This window comes from Halichoeres trimaculatus, unplaced genomic scaffold (assembly GCF_033239565.1).
Source record: "Halichoeres trimaculatus isolate MK-OKI-2021-1 unplaced genomic scaffold, fHalTri1.1 fHalTri1_scaffold_16, whole genome shotgun sequence".
Taxonomy (NCBI): Eukaryota; Metazoa; Chordata; class Actinopteri; order Labriformes; family Labridae; genus Halichoeres; species Halichoeres trimaculatus.
The window spans coordinates 17,403,345-17,429,605 of record NW_027437194.1 but is presented as its reverse complement, the minus strand read 5'-3'; the positions used below and the strand labels follow the sequence as shown (position 1 = coordinate 17,429,605).

The window sequence follows — 26,261 nt, the reverse complement described above, 5'->3', positions numbered from 1 at the left end:
CATCAGGATGCAGTTTCAGATTTAGCCTTGAGTGAAGTAAGAAAGGATAAAAGATTGTGTTTAATTAAAGGAGATTTCTCATTTGCAAGGGTTGTTAATGATTTACTGATGAATGTTTCTTCTAATGTCTACAACAAACAGTTTAAGGTTATGTGCTGCTCCATTGGTTTTCTGCTGCACTGGTGTATACAATCTGAATTATGTAAACAGGAGAGAAAGATATCATCGACAGGGGATTACAGAAAATGAGAATGAGAAAAGGCTGACAAGGCTGAGCGGTTTAATGAAACATACCTTAAAGATGCAAAGGTGTAAGCTTTAGAAAAAGTCATACTGCAGTCTTATTGGAAATTTTAAACAAACCAAGAGCTTGATGAGGTTTTTCTAAATCTTCACAGATCAATGACATTGATGGGTTCTCTTAAATCAATAAGACAGACGGATGATAGAGAGCCCTGGCCGGCAGATGAAAGCAGACCATTTCTTACACGAATATTGCTGCCTCAGTGCCAGAGGTCTGGAGGCAAATTGGACCAAGACAGAAAGTGGACTTTCATCGTAATTCAGTATGTCTTAAGTCAAGTGGAGCAGTGGATTTTGTCTCGGTTCGTCGGCTGTAATTATTTGTGACCACTTCAGATGATCTTTGTGAAATTGAGTTATACCTGCTACATCTGAAAAGAGCCAGGAGCAAAGGGAAGATATCTGGGTCCCAAATGCAGACTGTGAAGTGTTTTTTTAACAACAGAAAGAGAAAATGGAGCTTTGAAGAGAAGGAGAGAATGAGACATTGTAAGAAAAAAGGGAACCTGATAAGGTCCACAACAACAAGTCAAAACAGCAGACAGACACACAAAAATACAGGGTGAGAAAGAATAAATACTCGGGGGAGGTAACAGAAACAGGTGAGGACGATTCAAGTGAGCGACACAGGCAGGAACCCACTAGAAGGAATGTAGAAGAGCTTTAAAACCACACCAATACAGTTATAGATAACAATATTTGGAGGAATGGATGCAAGCAGCAAGCTCAGGTCAGGAAATAAGAAGCCTATATAGAAATGCGAAAAACTGCAGTTCATCACGTGTCCACTTGGGGCTGGCTGCAGTAAGACTGGAAACCACATACACACCAAGCCAAAAACTTGAATAAACATGTTTACAGCCTGTTTTTTTCCAACTCAGCTATTTAAAAGATATTAAGATGATTAGTTAGCCCAAACAGAGGCAATGCTCATGTGAGTGAAAGGTCTGACACCCTCTAGCTTTTAGTGAGGAGGCCCGAAGCCCGCCTCTTCAGTCAAACTAACAAACCAACAAACAAAGAGGATACCATTTGTTTATTAATGACAAACAACAAGGAGAGCTGTGTATGCCTGTTTTGGTGCTGTTGAGCAATGCCAGGCAGACAAACTGATTGACATCTCTGCTGGGGGTTACCGGGCAGGGTGGCCCACCAGACTCCAAGGGTACCCAGTGCCGCCTTGGTGGCCACGCCCCTGGCTGCATGGTGATGTGGGTTCTCTCCAGGCTTCCTCCAACAGCCCAAGAGACATTCAAATTGGGTCGATTTGTCTCTCTAAATTACCTGTAGGCGTGTGTGTCTGTGTGTTCACATGTAAGCCCTGTGATAGGCTGGAGACTTGTCCAGAATGCAAAAATAAGATACCTATATATCTATTCATACCAATAGTTATACCAGTCGCTACAATGACACCAATAGCAGATATTGATGGCAACCTGAGTTCCTTTGTCAGCTGCTCATTTAGTACTGTTGAGTGTACAAGTCAATGTTCTCATCTTATACTACTAGTCATTACTAGTCACTACTGCTCCTCCTCTAAAATACATGAATAAACTTGAGAATTACTCAGAGAGCACAGACCTCTGCCAAGCATATTGTGATTGTGACGCAACACTTTAGTCTTACTTTATTGTTATACTTCCTTTCAGCAGACTGTCTGCTACAATTTGGTGTTAGTTGCAGGTTTGTATGATAATTTGTTACCAGACAGTGCTGAAAGTTATCATGACCCAGTACATATTTCATATTCTAGATCTTAGCATCCAGAATATTGCCAGGATCTGGATCGTAATTTCATATCTGTCAGAAATTATGGTGACCTTGTCTTGTTTTGCTTTGCAAAGCAATCCGAACTTTTATGGTGGAGTTATACACATATGGTGAAAATGGCCCTATCTCAGAATGATAAAGAATCCTTTAAAAAGAGTCCTGGATCCAGACGGTGATCCAGATCACCTCCAAACTTTAATCAATTCTCTCTTATCCCATTTTGAACATTTCCTGAAATTTCATCAAGATCAGTTTGTTACTTTTTGAGTTATGTTGTTCACAGACAACAAACAGACAGACAGAGAAACTTTCCCAAAAACATAACCTCTCTGGCGGAGGTAAAAAAAAAAATCAACAGGTTTATGGAAACGATCCTGGGATGTCTGGTTTCTCACCATTTTTTCCTGGTATCCTACCAAAGGGATTTGTTGAACTGGACAAAACTCACATAAAGGTTTCAATCACAGGGAAGGCTCATAGAGACAGACAGCCAATTAGATCCACCACTAAATCTCACGAGGATGTCTGTGGGCTGTGGGTGGAAGCTGAAGTGTCCACAGAGACTGCATGTAAGTACAGGAAAGGCCTCAGCCGACTGGAGGAGTCGAACCAGGAACCTTCCTCCACTTTAAAACATGACAGATGATCAGCAATTCAGAAACAGCAACTCCTTCTTTCAGGATATATAATTCCTCTTTTGATTTATTCTCTACATCACAGGGATGAATCAAGCCGTTGCTGGGTGAAGATTCTTGTGCAGTGATGGAAATTTGTTTGATTTTTGGCACAGTTTCCAGAGTAAAAAGCAGTTGGCTCAGTCCATAGTGTGTCATCCTGCTTTGTGCTGCATACAGTTTTTTATGCACATTCCCATCCCTCCCCACCTCCACTCCCCCTCCTCACCCTTTATTATGCTGCACATGGGTGGACACAGGACCCAACTTGTGCTGCTCCAGCTGCATCTGCCTGTGCGCCCACAGGGAATGATCTGTGTGTGTGTGCTTGTATATATGTGTGTGTGCATGTGTGTGCACCAAGGCTGCCAGAAAATATGGGCAAAGCAGAGGGGATTGCAGGGGCTCTGCACTCACCTAAGCCATTCACAGGCTCCAGCATCACACAGTTGATTCAGCACCTTGCTAATAGCGCACACATTAAACTGCAGCACACATCAGAGGAGGAGTGCAGTAATGAGAGAGAGGGAGCCCGCCGTTTATTGCCTTCCAGTGTGTGTGTGTGTGTGAGAGAGTGTGTGTGCGCGTTGGAACGTGTGAGGGAACGTCTGTGTTGAGCAAATGTGTGCATGGTGCGTCTTGTGTGTGTTTGGGAGAGAAAGAGAGTGAGAAAGAGAGTGGGAAAGAGAGAAGCAGAGAGGGAGGGATAGAGCGGACGTGTGTTAGTGAGCGCTGGGAAAGGATGGCTGCTCATGTTTGAACTGCCTCACATGCTCAAAAGAGGAAGAGTCAAGGATAAATTCCATAGAAGAAGAAGACATCTCGCAGGGGGAAGCATCTTGCTCATCATCCGTGGGGAAGCAGAAAAGGTTTGGCAATGCCTGCTGAAGTGAAAGAGGTAAGTGTGTGTGTGTGTGTGTGCTGGAATGGCTCTATTTGCAATGTACCCTCCCTCTTTTTTTGCCTATTAGGTTTTTTTTTCTGCAGAGAACTGTACACCCTGCACAGCTTTTGCATTCTGCCTCTGTCATGATGAATGAAGGAGGGATCAATCGCTTCACCTCCTCGCCTCTCAATGCTGCTGTTCGGTGCAGTCTCCTTGTGTGCAGGGGGGAAGGGGGTGGGGGGCACGATGCTAACATCCTCATCAAGTGTGTGCGTGTGCACCAGCATGGGCGTGCATGTGTGCAAATGTATAGACAAGCTTATAAACCAGAGGATAATCTTTGATTGTATGAAAAGGAGAGGTTGTCCCTCCAGGGGGAGAATGCTGCACACACTCTGGGAAGTGTATTGCCATGATGTTCCAGAGAGACATTAAATCTGACCATGCAGCATTTAACTATTTGAGGATCAGAGGAGTGCAGAAAAAGGAGGCTCCTACCAGAAACTTTGCAAAGGGAAAACCCATTCTTTTCTTGTTTTGAGCTGTCATGTTCAATCACTGTGTTCTCTAAATAGACCAGCCTGCTTGAATTATGCTGAACAAGATGTGTTGCATAATGGACGATTGTGTCTCTGCAGGAAACGAGTCTTAAATAAGAATGAAGGATAACAATGCATAGTGACACGTTCTGTGAATTTACACTGACCAGCCTGGGCATGAGTGATTCAACAGATAGTGGGGGGCAGATGAGTTGTGACAAAGTTGTAACTGATGTTTCCTGACATCAGTGGGCTGATGTCATGTTTTATTATCCAGCAGACATCCAACTCTTCCAACCCACTTTTTGATGGAGTCAAACTGCCAGTTTGAGCTTGTATCCCTCAAGTTTGTCTTGATTTAATTGTGATCGAAAGCACCCATTTTTCAGATTGTCCTACCTGTCTTTGAAATGCATTTCAGACAAGTTTGAGTCACGACTTGTGCCTTTCGTACCCTGGAGCTGGTCAAATCTGAAATCAGTGAGCACTAGATCGGACTCAGTGCCTCCCAAAATAAAACCCTGGCTGAAGCTGGCCTCAATACTGCAAGTGGAGGGGAACAAGATGCTAATCATGTCACTCTGTCTCCTGCATGGCTGCACCTAACATCTATATCCTTTACCTCCTGTTTTTAAAAAAGCAAAGTCAGATCCGGAATCATCATCTCGACCTATTTGGCTCTGCGAGCACGCTTACTTAGTGATGGTGCAGTGAGTTATTTAAATGAGCCTTGACTCACAGAGGCCTGGCCTTCCCTGGAGCAAGAATCAGACGAGGGGACAGCGCGCAGGCCGCTCTGTCCAGCCTATTATCATCCTCCAAGTCCTTAATCAAGCTGTCTGTGGAGGACAGTAAGACCCCGTCTGTCTTTTCTTTTTTTCAAGGCGTTCGTTTAAAAAGACGCCTAACAATGTATCCAATCAACCTCCCCCAGAGGTGTTTGAGCCAGGATCGTCTCCCCAGCTGCCAGGTTTCTCCTGAGTGACCCCTTTCATCTTCCAGCCCCTCTGACACATTTTGCACAATGAAAATGAGGGTTTGGTGAGGTGTTTGAAAGGAGAATCAAGCGCTTTCTTCACATTCACTGCAGCCTGGTTAAATGCAGGGGAGTTGGGTTCTCAGCACTTGTTCGGTTTAATGCTGCAGCTACAGAAAAAGGAGAGTTTGGGTGGATTTAAAATCTTATTTGTGTCTGTGCTGGTGAGTTGTACATACCAGGTGAGATGCATCTGTCTCATTTTCCTTTAAATTGATTCAGAGAGCACATAAGAAACTGAGTAATAAAACTGGTCGTAAATGATGCAGCAAAACTGTTTTTTACACAATAAAAGCTTTTATCCCTTCTCTCTAATTATCTTTCTTCTAATGTTCGGATGAATTCTTTGTGTTATTATGTGTCCCGGCTTTCAGCAAATTTATACGCAGCCATCAGGAGGCCTTTAAGACGTAAAAAGCTGAATGAAATAAAAGCAGATATTGACGGAGAAGATTAGAGTAGTTGAGCAGATTGTTGTGGACGCAAGAAATCCTGTAAGAAAAATCAGCCGAAGATGTGTTTACAGTTAAATTCTGCCTCCAGTTCTTTCCCAGACCAAGAAGCTGAATAATTAATCCCCTCTGGTTAATGAAAAACATTTTGTAAGAAAGACAAAGATAATTTAAGTTCCACTTGAAAAAACAAGAGGAAATTAGAGAAACGTCCACATGTTGGGGGAAATAACAGCTGGAGTGCAGATTAAAGCAGCTGTGGGAGTTAATCAGGAGTTGTCACATCACTATATTATGACAAAAAGCGGCGGCTTGTGTCTCATGATAATGTTTCTGTGCGTTTTCTAACAAAGCCTGCACGTACATCACATATTAGGATGGTAACTATGAAAACACATCACAGATATCAACCTCGTAACACCACGTGAAGTCTTCCTGGAAGACATTTTTCATCACTAAATTTTGAATAATTGCACAGAAAGTTTGATGACAACTTTGCCCATCTAAAAAAAAGCCGGAAGCAAAATTGCGACAGGAGTTCAGCCTGAAAGTTCAGAAATTGCGTGCTATGATCTCAAATAAATGACAGACCACTCCAGTGCACATTAACAAACCATGCATGAACGCATGCATCCATTAAATGTAACACGTCAGGAAAAAAAACAAACTCTTATTATGAATCGCACCAGAAAAAAAGTTCATGATGTGTAAGACTTGAGACAATCTACTACTTTTTATTAAATAAGAGTCAGATTACATCTCTTTTTATTTTCAAACTGCATGCATTAGATCTCTGCCGGAGCGCTTTGTGTCTGTTTTTTTCCGATAGACAGATCACCCAATAAGATTACAGTTAACTAAAAAAAGAAAACACACAGAGAAAGCTTCCATCGTTTTTCATCAGTGTATTTATCTTGTGTTGGAAAACTGGATTTCTCAGCTTGATCTCAAAGTTTCGAGTTACACAAATTATGGGTTTGAAATGAGTCTAGCTCTTGACACACGGCTTGTTTTTTAAGCATTAAGTGCTGCTCTTCTATCACGCAAAGGCAGCTGTGATTACTTGGTGGGCTGCTGCTGTATAATAAACATTATGTACTTAAAGCTCCTGTGACAACTTTTTGAGTCGGTTATGAAACGCACAGAAATTAAAACTGTTGCCTCCCCATGACCTACAAAAGATAAAGAGAGCATGAGTGAGAGGATTATGGCTTTTATACAGTTGTTTCTAATTCTTGTAACCATTGCCACTGGGGTTGGTGTCAGACAAGGCGATTAACAGCACAGAGCAGAAACGGAATTCATTTACATTTTCCACAGAAGACTTAAACAGTGTGATCATCTTTTGAGCCAATGACATTGTGCTCATCGTTTTTCCAGCATCAGCAAATGGACAATATTCTGCTTTGGCTGCAGGGATTGGAAAGATCAACTCACTGTGACACTCGTAGCTAACACATCTACTTGTGTGTTTCAGGAGCAGAGCTCAGAGGGTCTTCCTCCTCCTCTGTCTTTGTCCCAGGAGGGGAAAGAAGCGACTCTTGACACCCCGTCTACCAATGAAGAACTGGACACGCCCACCTCAATCGCCTCCGTCATGACTTCCACCAATGAGAGCTCGACAGAGACGGACACCCCGCAGCAGACCGACACTGAGGTTCCTTACACTATGTTTGTTACAAAATCTATCACCACCTACTGATTTCCTAAAGTTTGTGACACGGTTTTCTATTTGTTGGTGAAAAGTACAGGCCAAGTCTAAAAGTCACTTAAGAAAACTTTCTTTAAAATAACAACCAACAGTTTTACTACTTGTAAATAAAACATCAGGCATTGTGAGGCCTTATAAGTCATCTTGAGATAGTCTCCTTTTAATATATTTGCCTGTTCATGATCTATATTTACAATACTCCCAATTGCCATCGAGAACAGGAATCCATTTGTAAATGTAGTCCAGGGGTGGCCAACCTGTGGCTAGCGAGCCGCATGTGGCTCTTTGCCTTTCAGTGTGTGGCTCTTTGATCGACTCGTATAAGCAGTAATCTAAAATATTAATATATTGATGCCAACTTTGGGATCAGTATTGATCAAAACTTGGGTGATCAGATTGAGATTGATACTGAAGTTTCAGTTTCTTTTCTCTACATGTACTCTCATTACTCATGTGCTCATAGCTAACTATCTAGATAGATAGATAGATAGATAGATAGATAGATAGATAGATAGATAGATAGATAGATAGATAGATAGATAGATAGATAGATAGATAGATGAAGATGGAACTTTGTCTCTTCTGCAGTAAAAACAGAAATTTGTCTTTGACACAGCTCCAAGAATTCAAACATACATACAAACAATAAATCTCGCTTTGAACTTTGGAAACGTATTGATTTTCTTTTAATGTAATTTTGTTCATGTGTGAGAGGAAGTGCATTTGTAAGACCACGTGTGTGATGTGGCTTTTTGTAGTACTACGGCCATTTTTGTGGCTCTTGGTCTCTGACTGGTTGGCCACCCCTGATGTAGTCCGAAAATCCACTACACTGCACCCGCTGGCAAAGTTTAGCAGAAAGAAGCAAGATCTGTCCTTTGTCTTGAAAAGAAGCATTTCTTTTATTTATTCTGTAGTAACAGTAAACAGTAGAGCCAGTCTGCCAAAAAGAAAAAGGATAGATGAGAAGATGAAAACTAAACAGGAGAGTGACAGAGCACAAGCTAAAGCAGCCAGTAGATGAGCACTTATAGGACATAACTAGGATTCACTGATGCCACGGACACATCACAGAGCACTGAGCTGAAAGTAAAACAGAATACATTGTCTGCTTACTAAATTACAAACTGAGTTTACAATGTGTGCTTGTTGTCACATTTGAAACACAGGCTCTATGTAACCACTGTTACTGCTGACATAAATACATTACATTGATAGTGCTTATGAGAAACAGAGTCTTTATCCATACCAATGTTGACCAGGTATCACTGCACTACAATTAACACCAAGTGGATCGTGCTCACAGAGCATTTAAAAAGGAGCAAAACCCCGAGTTGCATACAGTTATATTAATCTATTCACATGTTATCATCAGAGCTCCTAAGAGGAACTTTTGGTTTCTGCACATTTTGACGCCCCCTGTGGACATATTTGCACATCTTGCCATATGTCATTAATTTTTCATGGTTAAGGCTCTTATCCTTTATTGATCTTTAATATTCCCAATTGTTGTTGATGCTCTCATTTGAATTATTTAATCAGAAAGAGACACTGGTATTAATTTCAGTTCCTATGACAACAAACTCAAAAAAACTCACAGGAGCTTTGGTTAATGATTTCTTCTGTTTCATTTAGTTTTTTTACTGTCAGACTATAAAGCCAACTGTCACTCCTGTGACTCAAGAGAAACCTTCCTCTGGTGATAACCAACTTTTCTATCGTCAAAATTTCAAAATATTTGTAACAAGACTATCTTCTCACCTAAAGCACCTAATCTCTAAGTTCATCCATCACAGCCCCGGTAAAAGTGTCTTCGGTTTTACAGTTCACTGAGGCCACATCACCAAGTCTGAAGCAACGGCACCATGAAATTTTTATACCACTGGATTCAGACTGTTGTTAGATTTTCAAAGTTTCAATATTTCAGCACTTTTAAAACGAAACCTGCTCTAAAATGGTACAATCTGTGCTTTCTGAACACTTTCATCATCCAAAGTTGATGAAAACAAAAAGGTGAAACAGGAAGTTTGTCAAACGTTGGTTTCATTCCAGTGTTTTTTCTAAGCCTGCTCTGTTTGCAGTGTGGTGACATAAAAACTACAGTCCCTAACTATGGGTGCCTTGGAGATTCAAGTTTGATGTCATACTTTTGAACAGATTTTTACTACTTCTATATCAAGTCTCAGATTTTGGTGCTGTGACAGCCCTACTCATATTTATGTATTTATGTGCATAAAATTACAGGTTCTGCTCACGATCTGGAGAGCTGAAATCAAAATCAATTTACTTACCCGTATAATCAAATTTACTCTGCCTCTAAACAGTGGCTGGACCTCAAGTTGTTTCATCAGACTCCAATCTAAACTCATTTTGAGCGAGGAGATTTCATTATCTTTTTGGCAGGAAAAAAGAATTCATTATTTTATTTTTTTGGCTCAGAAGGCCAGAAAAGAGCAGAATTGATGATGATTGATCATCACTATGAGAAATTAGCAGGGGTTGGCCATACACTTCTGATGAGGGATAAACACACATTGTTGGGGACAGTAACACTTTGGTCCATTCTGAGTAAATTAAGACCAAATTGTTCCTGCTCTGACTGAAGACGCACCAATTTGTCGGCATTTAATCGGACAGGGTACCTGAGACCTTTCAGAGAAATTGGATTTTAAAGACAAAGACTAATTAGGCTTTTGTAGGGATAATAGCTGTTGTGCATCAATCTTTGTAGGAGTCAAAGGCTGTGGAACAAGAGGGCGTTGAACAAGAGGCTCCCAGTGAGACCCAGGAATCCCCAGAGACACTGCAGGAGAGCATCCAGACATCAGACACACCTGAGCTCACATCCCCTCCAGAGGTGCTGGAAAACACTCCCACTGAGCAGCCAGCACTGGAAGCAACAGCTGAACCCTCCAAGACTGAAACACTGACAACAACGACCAGCATCACTACAACCCCGCATCCTGAGGTGGTACAGCAGCCTGGGGAGGCACAGCCGGTGAACCCAGACAGGCAGAGCAGAGTTTACACCCTCCCTGACAGCTACAGAGGCATCAGCGGTGACTTATGCGCGGGGTATGGGAGCCTGTCACGCACCACCCTCCACAGCTACTGGCCCACCAAGAACTACCAGCCCGGGGCTCACTACACCTTACCCTTCCTCAGGGACAGCTACGCTCCTGCAGGACTCAGCAGCCAGTCAGAGGAGGATGTCATTGGAGATCGGGGAGAAAATCCACTCGACATGAAGACTGACCACCCAGCTGCCAGTTACCCAACACTTGGGGGAATCCACCAGTTCAGACCAATTACCACCATGGAGCTCCTCAGGGAGCCATCGCGAACCAGGTAGGAGGATGTTACAATGGATCATGTTTTATTTTTAGCATCACAGAGGCTGCTTTAATGGATTTCAAGGACTCTGGTGGTTTCTATATAATACCCAGATGTGGGGTCAAATACAGCTCAGCCCCTTATAGACTTTCAAAAAGCCATGGTAAGGAAAAAAGAAGAAAATAATGCGCTTTGAGATGTATTCTCTTGGGTACAGTTACGGTAAGATAACCTTGCCCTGTCACATTTGGGATGAAGTCTGTTTACTTGAAATCAATCTGTTTTGTCCTACTGAACTTTTAGTTTGGTTCGAAAGCAGACGGGGAAGATAAAGGGTCCTCAGTCTGTGTCGCTGAAATATCAATATGGTCCCTGATAATGAGCCTGTCCTTAGCAAAGGTTAGGAGAGACACTGGAAAACAAATATAAATAGCAAGAATAAAAGAACAAGTCAGCAGCTTTGATTTTATGATAGAAGAGAAACTTTACGTGTTAATATGTATAGAAAGGTGCAAAGCTTAGCTGACTTTTCACCCTATGTTCAAACCTTAAGACATCGTCACTATTGCTAATCAGCAGCCGAATCAGGATTCAGCTAAGTAGATTAATTTTTTGTTTTTAATACTGTTGTCCCAGAAGGCTGGTTACTCACTTTGAATGTAGCTTTAACTAATGTCTGCTACCATAATGCAACAATGCTCCACCAACCACATATAAACAACTTAAATGACATTTCAGTGCCATTTCTCTCTACTAACATCTTAATAAATTACATTAGGACTACGCATAGGCTGCGTGTATAAAGCTAAAGCTCTGTATATTCTACAGAAACTCTACAATTTTACGGTTGACATTTTTAAATGAATGTCTATCATGATGTAAAAATGTGAGAGTTTAAAAATCCCATTAGAGGACATAAGACAAGACTTACATAATGAAATTTGCAGAAAAGAAAACTGATGCATGGAAAGAGTTCAGAATGCAAGATAAGAAATATTTGTGGAAAAAATACTCATAAAAATATCATGAAAAAAAAAGTAATATAATCCAGATCCTGATCTGGCCATTAAAAAAATCCTGATACATTTTTCCCATATCACCCCCTAATGGTGAACATTCTCCCTGAGAAGAAGCGGAGTTTGCTGATGTTTACGTAGCACATAACACTGCAAAAACTGACCACTTATTATCTGGTATCAAGAGACAAATGAGGGACATGCAAGGTTGGACTTTACAAATCTGTAACGATGACACAAGCATGTTTGACCACACTTAGTGATGAGAAGTCACATAAATAAATGGTTAACAAATAGAGTATTTCATATGTTAATTGACCGCTCAAAAACATGACAGAGATGATGAACCTTGGTCATTTCTACAACATTACACATGCTCCCTCTTTGAAAAGAAATCTGGACAGCCCTGTCCAAGTGTAACCCGGTTAGACAGTATGGCATATACTTAAACAAGTATTTTCTTACTTAAATTACTTTTAAAAGATGTCAGAAAATTATCAAATTGTGCATGCTACTGATGCTTTAACCCAATTCAATTTAAGAATTTAATGATACATCTCTACATCAAGATTTTAAATACAGAAAAGTGAGACACTAATTTAAGGCTTGAATGTAAAGATGTATCATAAAATTCTTACATTGAATTGGGTTTCCATGCCTTGAATAGAAAAATCTTTATTATTTTAGAGAAACAATGGGAAGTAGTTACGTAGCTCTTCAAAGTAGCAGTAATGGGGGGAAAAAATGAAACAACCAATAATAAAAAAAAAAAAACTGTAAAAAAGAACAAAATTTTAGAATAGGAAAAATTAATAAAAACAAAATAAGTTTGAAAGAAATTATACCACTGACATGGTCTTATTAGATTGTTGTTTCAGTTGAGGGTGCATTGTTTTAACATACAGGAAGAAGAAGATGTTTCTCAGTCTGTTTTTGTGAGGTTTGGTTGTCTGGTATCTCTTTTCAGAGGTGGGAGATAAAACAGGTTGTGAAAAGTTTTTGTGGGGTCTCTGATGATTGGCTTTCCTGTGTAGCTGACCTGCATAATTGTCCATATGACCAAATATTCTAAATAATTGGATTTGTATAATCTGAATAATGTGTAAAGGTGGTTGCAGAGACTTGGAGGCACAGAACCAGGCTGAGAACTAATGGAAGTTGCATAGAAAGTAGGAGTTTTTGAATCTGTAATGATGCTGCCATTAAAAAAAGGCTACAAACTCTCCTTGTCTCATCACAGAGGACCTTCAGCATTAACATTATTTATTTAAGTACAGCCATACTGCTACCAAGTAGACTCCATTCCATTTCCGGGAATCGGCCCGGACAATAGAAAGACAGATGGACAGCAGTTAAGTAGCAGCTGTTATCAATCAGGAAAGGCAGCCTGCTGCAAAGTCAATAAATAAGGAGGTTTCACCTGTTACTGCCTGCCAGAAGCTTTTCCTTTACCCATATAAAGTGACAGAGCTGTTTAGAAAAGCTACAAGCTACGCACTTAGGCTGTTAAACTCAGTGAAGCCCAGTCTATTAGACAGACAAAAGCTCTTAAACTGGTTTCATTCAACCTGTGGAAATTTTAATGAATGGTTTGACAAATTGGGATATAACACCACTAAATTTCTGGAGATCATAAGCTGAGGAGATCACTGCTCACATTTGTCTGTTGAGTACAAAAGAACTGCAAAGAGATGATTATTCTGAGCATTTAGAGCGGTATGATTGGGGAGAGAAAGGAGACAATTGGTTATGGAGGAGACTTGAAGGATGATGAAACATCAAGGAGTCTTAACTTCAATAGTAGCAGTAAAGGGAAAACTAAGGAGACATATACATGAGCTTCACAGACTTTCAAGTATGGGGGAACTACTCGCAGAGGGAAGGCAGTTAGCTTAGCATAAAGGCTAGACATTTAGAGGAACACAGAGAAGACAGTTAGTATAGCTTTGATACCAACAGTACAGGAAACCTTGGGACAGTGGTTCCCACAGTGAGGGTTGGAGCCCCTTGTGGTTATGGAAGGTTTTCAAAAATCAAAAACAATAGATGTGGATATTTTATCCATTATTGTTAAACTATAAACAAAAAAGAGTTATAATTTGATATAGAACCATTTATACAGAAGATGTTTGATCTGTTTTCCTAATTTCTTTGTTGAAGACCCCAGTGGTGACTAAGCCAGGGTAACAACAGCACCAGTGGCGATGAATTTGCAATATGAGTAAATAGGTAGTCTCACTTTCTATTGATCAGATAAGCTCGTTATCCCAGGGGTCCTTTTTTTTCTATGGCCAATTGGCTAATTGCCAGCCTGTGGCACAGCTATTTTGGGGGTTATGGACTGAAAAGTTTGGGGGCCATTGCCCAATGAGGCAGTCCATTGAGCATTAACAGTTGTGAGAGCTATTGCTTAGCATTCAGACTGGAAGTAAAGCAGCTATGAGACAGTTAGCTTGGGGTTGAGACCAGAAGGAAAAGGAAATGAAGGAGGAAGTAGAGAAACACAACACTTTGAGTCAACGTTCATTCACTAGTAAATGGATGTTAAATTTAACCTGGGTGTACTGCTGTGTTGCTAAGCACACCTTTCAGTTGTCATGTGTTCAATTGTTTTGTGTATTTGGTCAGACACTGTCGCCTAGGTACCTTGAACCAGCTGTGGAAGGATGGAAGGTCCACGTTGCTGCTCAACAGCAAAAGGAAGTCAATGTATTTCTCTGCCTAAAAAATCTCTCTGTCTCCTCAGAGGTGGCTATGATGATGCTTTCATGGCTCAGCTTGAGGGCAACCTGAACCCGTTCTTCCAAGCAATGTGTCGCGCTCAGACCCTGCAGTTCCCTCACAAACGCAGCAGCATGGTCAGTCTGGACAGCATCCGCAGAGACCCACGCTGGAGAGATCCCAACCTGCATGAGGTGATCTCAATGCTCACCCACCCGATGGACCCGGTCAAGTCCAACGCTGCAGCCTATCTGCAACACCTGTGTTATGAGAATGACCGCATCAAGCAAGAGGTTCGCCAGCTGAATGGGGTGCCGATTTTGGTGGAATTACTGGATCACCCCAAAGCTGAGGTCCACCGTAAGGCCTGTGGAGCTCTGCGCAATATATCATACGGCAAAGACCACAACAACAAAATGGCCATAAAGAACTGTGACGGCATCCAAGCTTTGGTCAGGCTACTGAGGAAGTCTTGCAGCATGGAGGTCAAAGAGTTAGTGACAGGTATGGCTTTATTCAGGACTCTAACTCTGCTTTATGAACCACTTTTCATTGTACTTTATTCCTTTTTTTTTTTTTTTTTTTACCAAACCTGCAGGGACTCTGTGGAATCTCTCCTCACATGAGCCCCTGAAGATGGTGGTCATCAACAACGGGCTTCAAACGCTCACCGATGAGATCATTATCCCCCACTCGGGGTGGAGAAGAGACACAACTGACCCATCCAAGCTGCTGAATGCTGAGTGGACCACGGTCTTCAAGAACACCTCTGGGTGTCTGAGGTAACCAAGAAATGTGTTGTCAACTAAAGCAGCTGTGGAGAGTTCTGGCTCTTTTGCTCACAAAGTTGTGTCTGCAGGAACGTGAGCTCAGACGGGGCAGAGGCTCGGCAAAGGTTAAGGGAGTGTGAGGGGCTGGTTGATGCACTTGTTCATGCTCTTCAGTCGGCTATTGTCAACAAAGACACTGACAATAAGGTCAGTGAAGTCACCACACAGTAATAAAAAAGTATCTTTTATCTAGCAAAAAACACGAGTTGTTTTCCTGGAAAATTGGATCAATTCAATCATTATTAGTTGTTCAAGCAACTTTGCAACTTTGGTGCCTTGGTATATTTAGAATAAATGCACAAAACAGTCTTTTAGACTATCAGTTAAAGCTATGGTCTACGATCTGAAACCCAGTTTGGTTGATGAGACACATTTGAAAAACGCAGCCTCACTCACCCCTCCCCTCCGTGTTCCAAGATCCCGCTCCCCAGCTCATATCGCCCTTCTTCGCCTCCTAACAACACACCCCCTCTGACAGAGCAAGAAGCCGGACGGCAGAAAATGTAACAAACAAGACAGTCATCCTCCTTGTAACACACAGTGGTAGCTTTTTCAATTGGACCGGTGCAATCAAAACCACAAATTAGCCGGCGAAACAGGTTTGGCGTTGCCACTTTCAGCTGATCAGAGCAGAGCCGACTGTGGGTGAGACTTTACCTTTCTCCGCGTGTCTTCACCAGCTCAGTTTACAATGCTAAAGATGTGTGGCTAACTTATGCTAAAATCTATTGACAGAGCCGACCTGTTCTGACCAGCAGCGTTCAGTCATTAGCCAGTACAGGCACAGACTAACCAGAGTTATTCAGCTGACATCTCCCACTGTGGTAAACAAAGTCATTACCGGTTCAACAGAAACTCGGCTGTCTTCAGTCCCAAATCCCTCTGCAGCTTTTTCCACCGGTCGTACATTTCTCCAATATTCAGTCTCTGTTGGCGCCTGTATCGCTCATTATTCTTCCTTGCTTCAGCCTTTTCCTTGAAACTTTTTCGTTTTCTTCCCTTACCTGTGGAGGGTAACAGTAACAGCTTCCTAGTTTTGGTCATCTCTGGCTCCATGACGCTTCGGTAGCTGAGCAGCTAGCTGACGTGAGAGGGGTAGTGGGGAAGGACGAGGTAAGACCATGGGCATGACGGTGCGAAGCAAGGGAGACAGGGGATTGGATGGACTCACGGACCAATCTGAACCACCCATGCCATGCGTGGTTCGGATTGGCCAACTAGTATGCAGCTTGCAGCGGATATACTGAATGGATTTTTTCTTTTTGGTCGTTACATTGTGTAGATCGGACCATAGGACCACAACAGCCCTATAAACGGTGTTATTAAGATGTACAAAGCTTCCAAATCGTACACCATAGCTTTAAGTCGAGTTTTAGTTGGAAAAAGAAAAAACAGCCGCTCAACCTTCACAGGAGCATTCGATTACTGCTTGTAAGTTAAGAAGTCTTTTCAGTAAAGTTAGAGCTTACCAGTGGCACCAATTGATGGTAATACCCTAAGTCAAGGAAATAATGCATTTTTTCGCAGTGTGGAAAATGTTAAAATCAAACATTCCAAATATATTTGACTGAAACTCCCGTTATTGCTCCTGCTAGTCGGTGGAGAACTGTGTCTGCATCCTGCGAAACCTGTCCTATCACGTCCACAAAGAAATACCAGGAACAGAACGACTCCAGGAGCCTCATTCCCATCATCTGATGAGGTCAGTGGGGCACCCGAAGAAGAAGACCGAGTCAGACTGTTTTGGAGGGAAGAGACCCAAAGGTTAGCTCGCAATCACGCATCCTGGCTTTAATGTCATCATGATGGAGGCAGTTACTGGTGGCAGTTTCTCCTGTTATTTGCTTTTCAGTTGCTTTTTTTTTCAACAGAAACTATTAACTTTGTGAAAGTAACTGTCAGAAAACATTTTCTGTGTTTGAAAATTTCATTTGCTTTCACAGCATCTTGGCTCCAAGCAATAGTTTCAGATTTCTTGGCCCTTTTTTGTGGCATTAGCATGATGATTTTGCAATTGTATCCATGTAGAAGCTCCAAATTTCAAAAGCTGTCTTTTTACATCAGTTAGATGATTTTTGTCACATTTTATTGATTTAACCCATACAGCTGCTGTATCTTGCTGCTCTATCTAATATATTTTCTTCTTTTCTCTTTGAACTGAACTCAACAGAGGAGTGGTTCAATCAAGGTCAGTCTGCTGGTTGAAATCATCTTTTCTCTGGCAGTATTACTGTGATTTGATTCCATGTTGAATTTGCTAACATTATGTGCCTGTGTACTGATGTATTGAAAACTGGTGTATGTGTTTGTGTGCATGTTTGTATCTGTGATGTACAGGTTGGAAAAATGGATTTATGGACAGAAAGTACGGTACATTGGATTTACCAAAACGTACCGAACAGAATAAAGGTACACTTAAGTAATATCCACTTCACATAAAAATGTAGGGCTTAAGAGTTAAATGCAGCATGACCTTGAATAATGACAAATGATGATAGCACCTATTAAAGAGGGGGTTTTGTGCATTTTTAGGCTTTATTTTGTCTCCCTGATACTTTCTTGGTAGCTGTACATAATTTACAGGTCAAAAAATCCCTAGTTTTCAGCCCCTATCTGAAACACTTTATATAAATTACTGCCTCTTTAAGGCCCCCTGCTACACAAACCCCCTTCCCTCTGATTGGCCAGTTCTCTAGAGGCCTGTCGAGAGCAATGCTATGGGGAGATCTTGGTTTTTGAGGCCTGCCCACCCCTCCAATGTCACCAGTTTGGAAATCAAAATGTAAAAAACCTCATCATTTCAGAAAGTTTTTTTAGGAGCTTGGGCAAATCTTGTGCTTTTTTTTTTTTTTTAGAACAGGCCATTTTGAGCAGACTACAGATTCATGGATCTCTATAAAATATGAATATGTAGAGTTTAAAAATCAGCATGTTTAGTGCGGAAGTCCAGCATTATTGCTTTATAAGTATATGTAAAATTTTGGAAAGCAGAATATCCCCTCTTTAAGATTAATAGCCCCTCTTTAAGCTTAATACAGGGGTAGATAATGAAGAGTATACATCATTTCTCTTTATTACAGTCCAGCATCAGTGGCTGCTTTCTGTTATTTGCTTTGTATGCATGACGTTGGCATGGCCTGAAAGAGAATCATTAAAATTCATAGCCACACATCAGCACCTGCACCACTTGAAGAGAGTTTCATTACTAAAACAAAATGATGCACCAACAGAAATCCTGATAACATTTTTATCCGGTAAAATCTATAGAAGGAACATTTCCTCGGGCAGGCACTTGAAATTGCTCGAGTTCAAGCAGAAACTGTGGTCACTGATAATATTTTTCACTTTGTCCGATTAAAATTTACACTTTTTGTGCAGCCTTACTGCTTTTTGATAGGGCTTCTACTCTTTAATTGAAGCTTGTAAATACTGTATTCTGTATTAGTACTGTACAGATGAGTAATGTGTATACGGATGTGGCTGCTGTTGAATTGTAGATCAGATTTAAGCTTGTGCCTCCCACACTCCAGCTGGCAAATGCAAATCAGAGTGACAAGCATGTTACCGTCCAGGGTCAGCTTTATACTACTCACAGCTATCCAGCAGCTTTCACTGGCTCGGAACAAAAACCCTCTAAAGGAGTCTGACAGAGTTGTAATTTCCAGGTGTAGATTTTTGTGTAATCGTTTTTTTAATAAAATCCCACCCACTGACTTTAACTTATCTAGATGAAAGAAATAGCCGGACAGTGTTAGCATATTTGCCTTCACAGGAGACAAACCATTTTAAAGCCTTTAGTCTAATCACTGCTTTACCATTGTTTCTGACTTCCTCTTCTTCTCTATTGAAGGCTTGGAGCTGCTGTACCAGCCGGAGGTGGTGAGGCTCTACCTGTCTCTCCTCACCTGCAGTCACAACCACAACACTTTGGAAGCTGCTGCAGGAGCCCTGCAGAACCTCGCTGCAGGACAATGGGCTGTGAGTGCATGTTGAGTTACTTTCTATAAGGCAGTGAAGGGTTAAACTGATGTTTCTACCAAGGGACACTTTGCTGGCATGTAATATCAGAGGCTAAATGGTTTTCGAGATGCTTCAACAGAGCACTAAAAGTGAATTGTGTCTGAATGTAGAGTAAGTAAGGTTGCCATGGTAGCTGCAATCATGTCCTGTTCTCCTATTACATCGTCAAACGAGCAGATTGAGTATTTGTCTACAGTTGACAATCAGTAACTCTCATCTCTTTGGCTCAAAGCAGCTGCAAACCCCAAAACAGGGGATTTTAACCTTGAAAATGTAGCTTTATTTTGTAAAAAGGAATTTAGTGTGGGCCATTCAGGCTCTATTTTCAACTGCAGTTGCTATGAATCTGTAGAGGGAGTTGAGTTCTGTAACAATGTGGTTCTAACTAATTATACAAGCAATTAGCATTGCATTTATTGATAAGCCAACCTTGGTTTTGTATGCTAAGTAGTCTATTTTAGAGTCATTTTTAAAGCTAACCCTCCAAGGACGAGCTGAAAGTGTAACTGGATTATTTTGGTTTTCTGTTGCACGGTTGCTGAGGACTGAGGAAAATCTCAGAACAATGTCTCTAAACAAAAAAGATTGCCTTCTACATCTACATTTTTTTCTTATCTGTTTTTTACTTTCTGGAGTATCTTAAAGAGATATAGAAATGGACAGCATCCCATTTTCAGCCCAAATACTTACCTGATGGATGCTTACGTATTGCTAAAGCCAGGTCTGCAAATCAATCTGGCTTGTGAAGATTGCTTCGACAGAGACATTGGTGGTTTTTGAAACCCATACTACAGCAAGCTACCAGAGGGGGCTCTAAAAAGTTTCGGCTTCACATCGGAGGAACTGTTGTGCTGCACGTTTTCATACAGTCTCTGGTTCACTATTTCAAGTCATATTTCAAAAGCTTTAAGGGGAGTCCACGATAGATAGAAAAAGAACCATTCATTTAATTTCAGGTCAGGCTATTCCATTTAGTCCATCTGTATGTTCCACATGCCTTTACAAAGCTGGCCTACATGACTGTTTGTTGACTGTGTTGTTTTCCTGAGGCTGCATCAATGGATGGATTGCTGGTAGAGAGATTTGGCATTGCTCGTCTTAACCCAGATGGACTGATAACTGTAGATGGACTAGTCTCCAGTGTGTATGATCAAAAATCACTATTACTGCTGTGTCCCCATAAACATGTCTAATTTGTTGCTTTGTGAAGATATCATCGGTTTCAAATGTTGCTTTAATTTAAGATGATTGCAAGTTTGCTTTTATTTTGAGATGGCATCCCACATGTGGGAGCAGTTGAGAGGAGAGTTTGAGTCTTATTCATGTACTTGTACAATGAAAAATCTTACATGAGTGTTGTTGCTGTGTCTTCTTGAAGTGGTCAAGCTACATCCGAGCTACTGTGAGAAAAGAGAAAGGCCTTCCTATCCTGGTGGAGCTGCTGCGCTCAGATGTGGACAAAGTTGTTCGAGCCGTGGCTATTGCTCTACGCAACCTGGCAATGGACAGGAGGAATAAAGATCTAATAGGTTCTGGCTTAAAACTCCTCTTTATGGCTCTACACCTGTACATTAACTTTAAATTTCATGTTAAGTCTTCTTTCTGTCACCTTAGGAAGCTATGCCTTGAGAGACCTTGTTGGTAATCTGCCATGTGGGCAGCAGCACCCAGCAAAGAACCTCGAGGGAGATACAGTGGTGTCTATTCTGAACACCATCCATGAGATCATCACAGATAGCCCAGAGAACGCTCGGGCGCTCATACAGGGTCACGCTGTGCAAAAACTGGTGGCTATCAACAAGTCAAGGTTCTTAATGTCTTTCAGCTAAACTTTAAAATATCTCTGCATGTGCACACCAAGATAAAGAATAGAAAACAAAACAGATAAAGACATAATGCCAAGCGTCAGGGTATTAAAAGGATCCACGGCTTACTTGCTGCAGCTGCTTGTTTGTATCTTTAACAGGCTGGAAGCAAAAGCTCTTGATATTATAAACGTCACATCCAACGGCAGCCATAAATTGATTTTAATCATGAGGACAGCATTGTCCTCAAGCTCTACTCTGTTGTTCCCAACAATGTCTTATGATTTGTTGTCAGCCAATCAGCACGGGAGATCAAGGCAGCGTCCCATGTGCTCCAGACAATCTGGGCCTACAAGGACCTGAGGAACACTCTGAACAAGGCAGGCTGGACCAAGAGCCACTTTAAGGTACCAGATATACAAAACAGTAATGTGTCTTTAATGTGTTGTGGCATGAGGAGAGAAACCCTGATCTGAGTCACAGAAGAAGGGAAAGATTCTTTAGTTCCATGGTGTAACTGAATTTAGGCATTATTTGAGCCAAGAATTCAGTATCTTTATCCTGTTCCCTCCAAAACATGAAAAATAATATATAGGTTAATTTCCAAGGCTAACAAAGTCATCTAAGCTTTCTATCAGAATTAAAAATGCAGGAAAGCTTGATTTGTTGTTGTCACCTAGTAACAAAATCCTTTCTGTCCCTCACAGCCAACATCCACAGGAGTGACTAAAAAATCCAAGAGCGGGAAGCAAGGCAGCGATGACATCACCTTGCCACTCATGGACAAAAATCAAGGTCAGCAAATCATTGCACACATTCCTTCTGTCAGCAAAATGATATTAAACCATCATCCAAATGAGAAGAGTGTCCTCTAGCTCAGAGAACAAACTCTGCTTTTGAATAGACAGAGCTCCTTGTCATGTCAGGGACAGAGAGATGGGCATTTTTAAATCCCAGACCATATTCTTCCGAACATAGCCTGAAACCAGCGATGTACTGCCAAGGTTATCAGTGCACAGACTTGGCTTATTAGCCCATACTGTGTTTTCCCAGAGGCAGGGCAAGCTCACGCATCACCAGTCACATTTCATTTAAACGCTATTCCAAAGGGCACTGACTCCTTCACGTCAACAGCGACCTCTGGCTTCCCACTAAAACTTCTCTGAGGGCTTCCTTATGAATTATGAACAAAACTCAAACACCCTGTGAAATGAGAAGTCAGTGGGGTTGGTATCAATTACTTTGAATGCATTATTGAAAGTTTTGGAAGCTTGGTTGTGTTAAACAGGCAACTGGCACCATGTTTGTGCATTCAGTCATGTCTGCAGTTTGAAGTCTCAGAGCTTTGGCTTGATAAAGACTTGTTAATTCTTAAATGTACCCCCAAAAGTTCAATAAATAACAAAAAAATTACTCAGTTAAACAAATAAAATTCCTGTTTCTGATATACATAAGAAAATGCCTCTGTAGTTGATCTAAGGGTGTCTCACTGACAGTACAGGACTCAGTTAGAAGAGCTGAGTACCTCTTGTTTTCCAAAGATATTTATAGCTGTCAAACCACGTTTCTGAGTGCAACATTAAATGTTTCTAATTTGAAAGTACGATGAAAATGGGGTTGAGCCAAATATTCCATGTGTCGGCCTGAATGTGGTAAAGTATTTGCTAACTTAGCCCTAATATAGTTAAATTTAAATTGTTAGTGTCATTCTTAGCCATGCTACTGTCTCTGGAAAGGGAATTTTGAAAGAAGACAGAACTGTGAAGCCATTTCATAATGTTAAGACTGTGATTTACAGCTTGTGTGACAAATAATTTTGGTTGTACATTAACAAAAAAATTGACCATTTCTTGTTGTTGATTAGTTTTAGCTAGCAACACCCTTGTGTCATCATTACAGACATATGAAATCAAACCTCACGTGCCCCTCATTAGTCTCTTAATACTGGATAATAAGTGGTCAGTTTTCTGCCGTGTTATGTGCTACATAAACTTGAGTAAACTCTGCTCAAGAAAAATGTTCACCAGTAGGGGGTGCTATGGAGAAAATAGGTCAGGATATTTTTTATGGCAGCATCAGGATCTGGATGATTGTTTTTCATAATGTTAGGACTATTTTGACCTGCAATTTTTTTTTACCCCTAAATATTCATATTACTGCGCAGTTTCATAACTTTATTCTAGCTCTGTGTCCTGTAGTGTGTTTTTGAACTTTGGATGTTGTGAGGCCACGTAGTTTTTTGAGACTTTACTATTTTGTGCACTAGACACATAATGTAAGCGTAAAAATAATTCACAGCATGATTAATTTTAGTGATAATATTAATACATTGTAAAATGAAAGCTAGAGGCTGTATGGAAATGGACCTTAGGACTGCCATTAGACATATCTGTTTGAATGAATCATTCCACTAAACTTTTAAATTGGGTGTTGAGATGATCTCAATATTTAAAAACAGGCTGTTTGTTACAGATAACTGGTCACTGATGGTTCCCTAGCTGACGGCTAATGCAGTATTCATATATTCTTCCCTTGCAGATGTTTACTCCAGCCTAGAGCCAAATGACAGAGTTGGGGATGGAAAAGCGCCTGTTGTGGAAAGAGACACTCTCCAGGTAGTCTACAGTTTCAATGTAAACAACATGACAAAACATGAAGTTTGATTCACTTGGATGAAAGTCACTTGTTTGTTATGTTTGGCGTGTGAATGAAGCAGATGGTTTGAGTTCATGTAATCCATTTACTTTCATCGGATCTGTTTTTGTTGCGGCATGTTGATGCGTTTCATGCAAATTCTCTGATGCCGGCTGTTTGCATGTTTCCCAACCTAGGCGATAAGTGAGAGAAAACACTTCATCAGAGCTGGCAGGCCTGCAGTGGGCCTCATGGATAACAAACCTCCGCCACTGGACTCCTGGGTGTAAACACAACAACACGGCCGGTCAGGCCTGATTAATCCTGTAAAGACTCTTTCCATCGGTGAAATACAGATTTGTGCCATTTGATCATTCTTGTACAGACAGCGAAAGTTAACCAATTTAAAACATTTCCTTTACTTGCAGGAAATAATGTGCCAAACATTTACATCTATTTATTACGGAGGTTATTTGAAATAGATTTTATGGATTTAGGATGATATTCAGTCTGTATGAAGAAGATCATGAAGGATTACATACACCTAGAAGCCTAAATATGCAAACTGTCGTAAATCCTGACTCCAAAGAATAAATGAAAGATTAAAATTTTACTGTTAGACACTTTTGCGGTAATTTACGTTACTAAGGCCTTTATGACATGTCACATCTGTGGATGGTGATATGAAAAAAATCTTAGAAATATTTTTGGTGAGGGTGTGAGATATAAAGACATCCAGCTTATTTGGAAATCAGATCATTCTAAACAAACCCGTGAGGTCATCAGCATCTCTATTCCATTTGTTTCACGAAAGGCAAAATGGAGTTGTAAATGTGTAACAAAGGACTGTTAATAATCTAAATGAAGGTATTTATATTGTAATATTTATTGTAATACCCATGTTATTAATTCAAGGTTATGGATGTGTATTAGCTAATACCAGTAAGTGATCCTACATTAAATACAACTCTGCTTTGCAGTGGTCCTTTTTGCATTGCGATGTTGAATGACAAATGAAAATAAACGCTGCGCATAATTTCTCATTTGGATTTGCATCACCTTTTTTGTGTTATAGACTGAATTTTATTCTAAAATATCATACTCCGGGGGCTGTTCCTTATTGGTGTTACTCTTTTAAATTTTCTCCATGTCCTGTTCAGACTGAAAATGTTCAGAATTTCTGTTACATCATGTCTTCACAACCGGGACTGAGGTTTCCACAACACTACACAGGGTACAAAATGATAAACGTCCCCCATGGTCTTGAACTTTAAAGTGGCTTAATCACAGATACAAACACAACCACGACGCTGGGTCATGTCAGGCTGAGTGCCAGTTAGCATTTGTCAGCTGTGATGGAAGTCTTATGATGACATGTGATATTAAAATTTTTTAACCACTTCTCCTCCAGATCAAGTTTGAACCAAAGCTTTGATTTTGTTCAATGTAAAAAATGATCTGTTTTTTTTTTATTTTGCAGTGTATGAGGCATGAAATCAACATGATGATACAAACTTTCGCATTAGTTCCTCAAATAGAATTTTTTTCTACAGAAATTTTTTAATCAAACTCTCGGTGGCGTTGAAGCAGGGCACGGCTATTTATAAAATCTTTTTTAGTCCAGGCTACTCTTGGCAAAAAAAATTAATTTAATTCAATTTATTTGCATGCAGAAGTTAAATTTGTGAGAATCACTCTGTTGTGGGAGCTCCCTGCCTTTCCACACACCTACCTGAAATGTCAAAGCCCACCTCCCCTCTATTTCACTGCATACATGAAAAGCCAAGGAAGCGAGGGAGCGCGCGCACACACACACACTTACACAAACACAATTACTGAAAAAAAACATACAAACAAACAAACAAACAAACAAACCACTATTTAATTTATTTCTGTGTGAAGTTCATACTGTTTTATGTTGAGTGCATGTTGTCCTTTAGAATGGACACGTCTTTATAACGGCTTTATGGCAAAAGCAAATATTTGGAAAGAAATTAAACTTAATTTACATGCCCTAGGAAGAATAAAAAAAAACATAAGGACAAAATCTTGACACAGACTTTCATAATTCATGCATCAGAGGGTTAATATGAGCTTAAAAGGATTTACTTGGCTTTTCATGGATGTCTTCAGTGGTTACTCAAGGAGCTGCATTTTTTTTTTTTTCCCCCTTCTCGTCTTTTTCTAGTACTTTTTAAATTTTTATTTTACTGCTTGTTTTTCTCTCCCTTAACAGTCAGTGCCGTTGATTCAAGACAATTTAGATATGGTCTGTTAATTTCCTCTTCCCCTTCAGACTCTTAACTCACTCCTAACCTCATATATTCAGAGGCATTGAGGAGTGATTATGAACTTATGAGCTTGCATGTCACACTTGGGCTCAGTAAGGACTAAAATGTGTTGGCAGTGATCCTGTTTCCTACAGTAGGCTGCTGAGCGCCATTACTCAAGTGGTTGTGTTTTAGATACAGGCATGTGCTGTGTTTTTATATAATTGATTGCATTATTCATGAAATAACCTGCTTCATAAC

At 40.6% G+C, this 26,261-nt stretch overlaps 1 protein-coding gene across 2 annotated transcripts; it reads left to right on the top strand.

The window, feature by feature from the left end:
• Positions 1-3,174: 3,174 nt before the first annotated feature.
• Positions 3,175-24,773, top strand: arvcfa (ARVCF delta catenin family member a). 2 transcript variants are annotated; one of them, XM_074690589.1, is made up of 16 exons: positions 3,175-3,645; positions 7,138-7,317; positions 10,103-10,719; positions 14,467-14,945; positions 15,040-15,223; positions 15,301-15,418; positions 16,867-17,035; positions 17,442-17,459; positions 17,609-17,680; positions 19,122-19,249; positions 20,670-20,820; positions 20,906-21,098; positions 21,392-21,503; positions 21,804-21,891; positions 23,635-23,711; positions 23,928-24,773. In XM_074690589.1, the coding sequence occupies exons 1-16, from the start codon at positions 3,625-3,627 to the stop codon at positions 24,018-24,020; spliced, it is 2,700 nt and encodes an 899-aa protein (XP_074546690.1). In that variant the 5' UTR covers positions 3,175-3,624; the 3' UTR covers positions 24,021-24,773. The 2 variants fall into 2 exon arrangements, with proteins under 2 accessions (XP_074546690.1, XP_074546691.1); XM_074690590.1 differs by lacking the exon at positions 17,609-17,680 and having other exon boundaries at positions 3,176-3,645.
• The last annotated feature ends 1,488 nt before the right edge of the window (positions 24,774-26,261 follow it).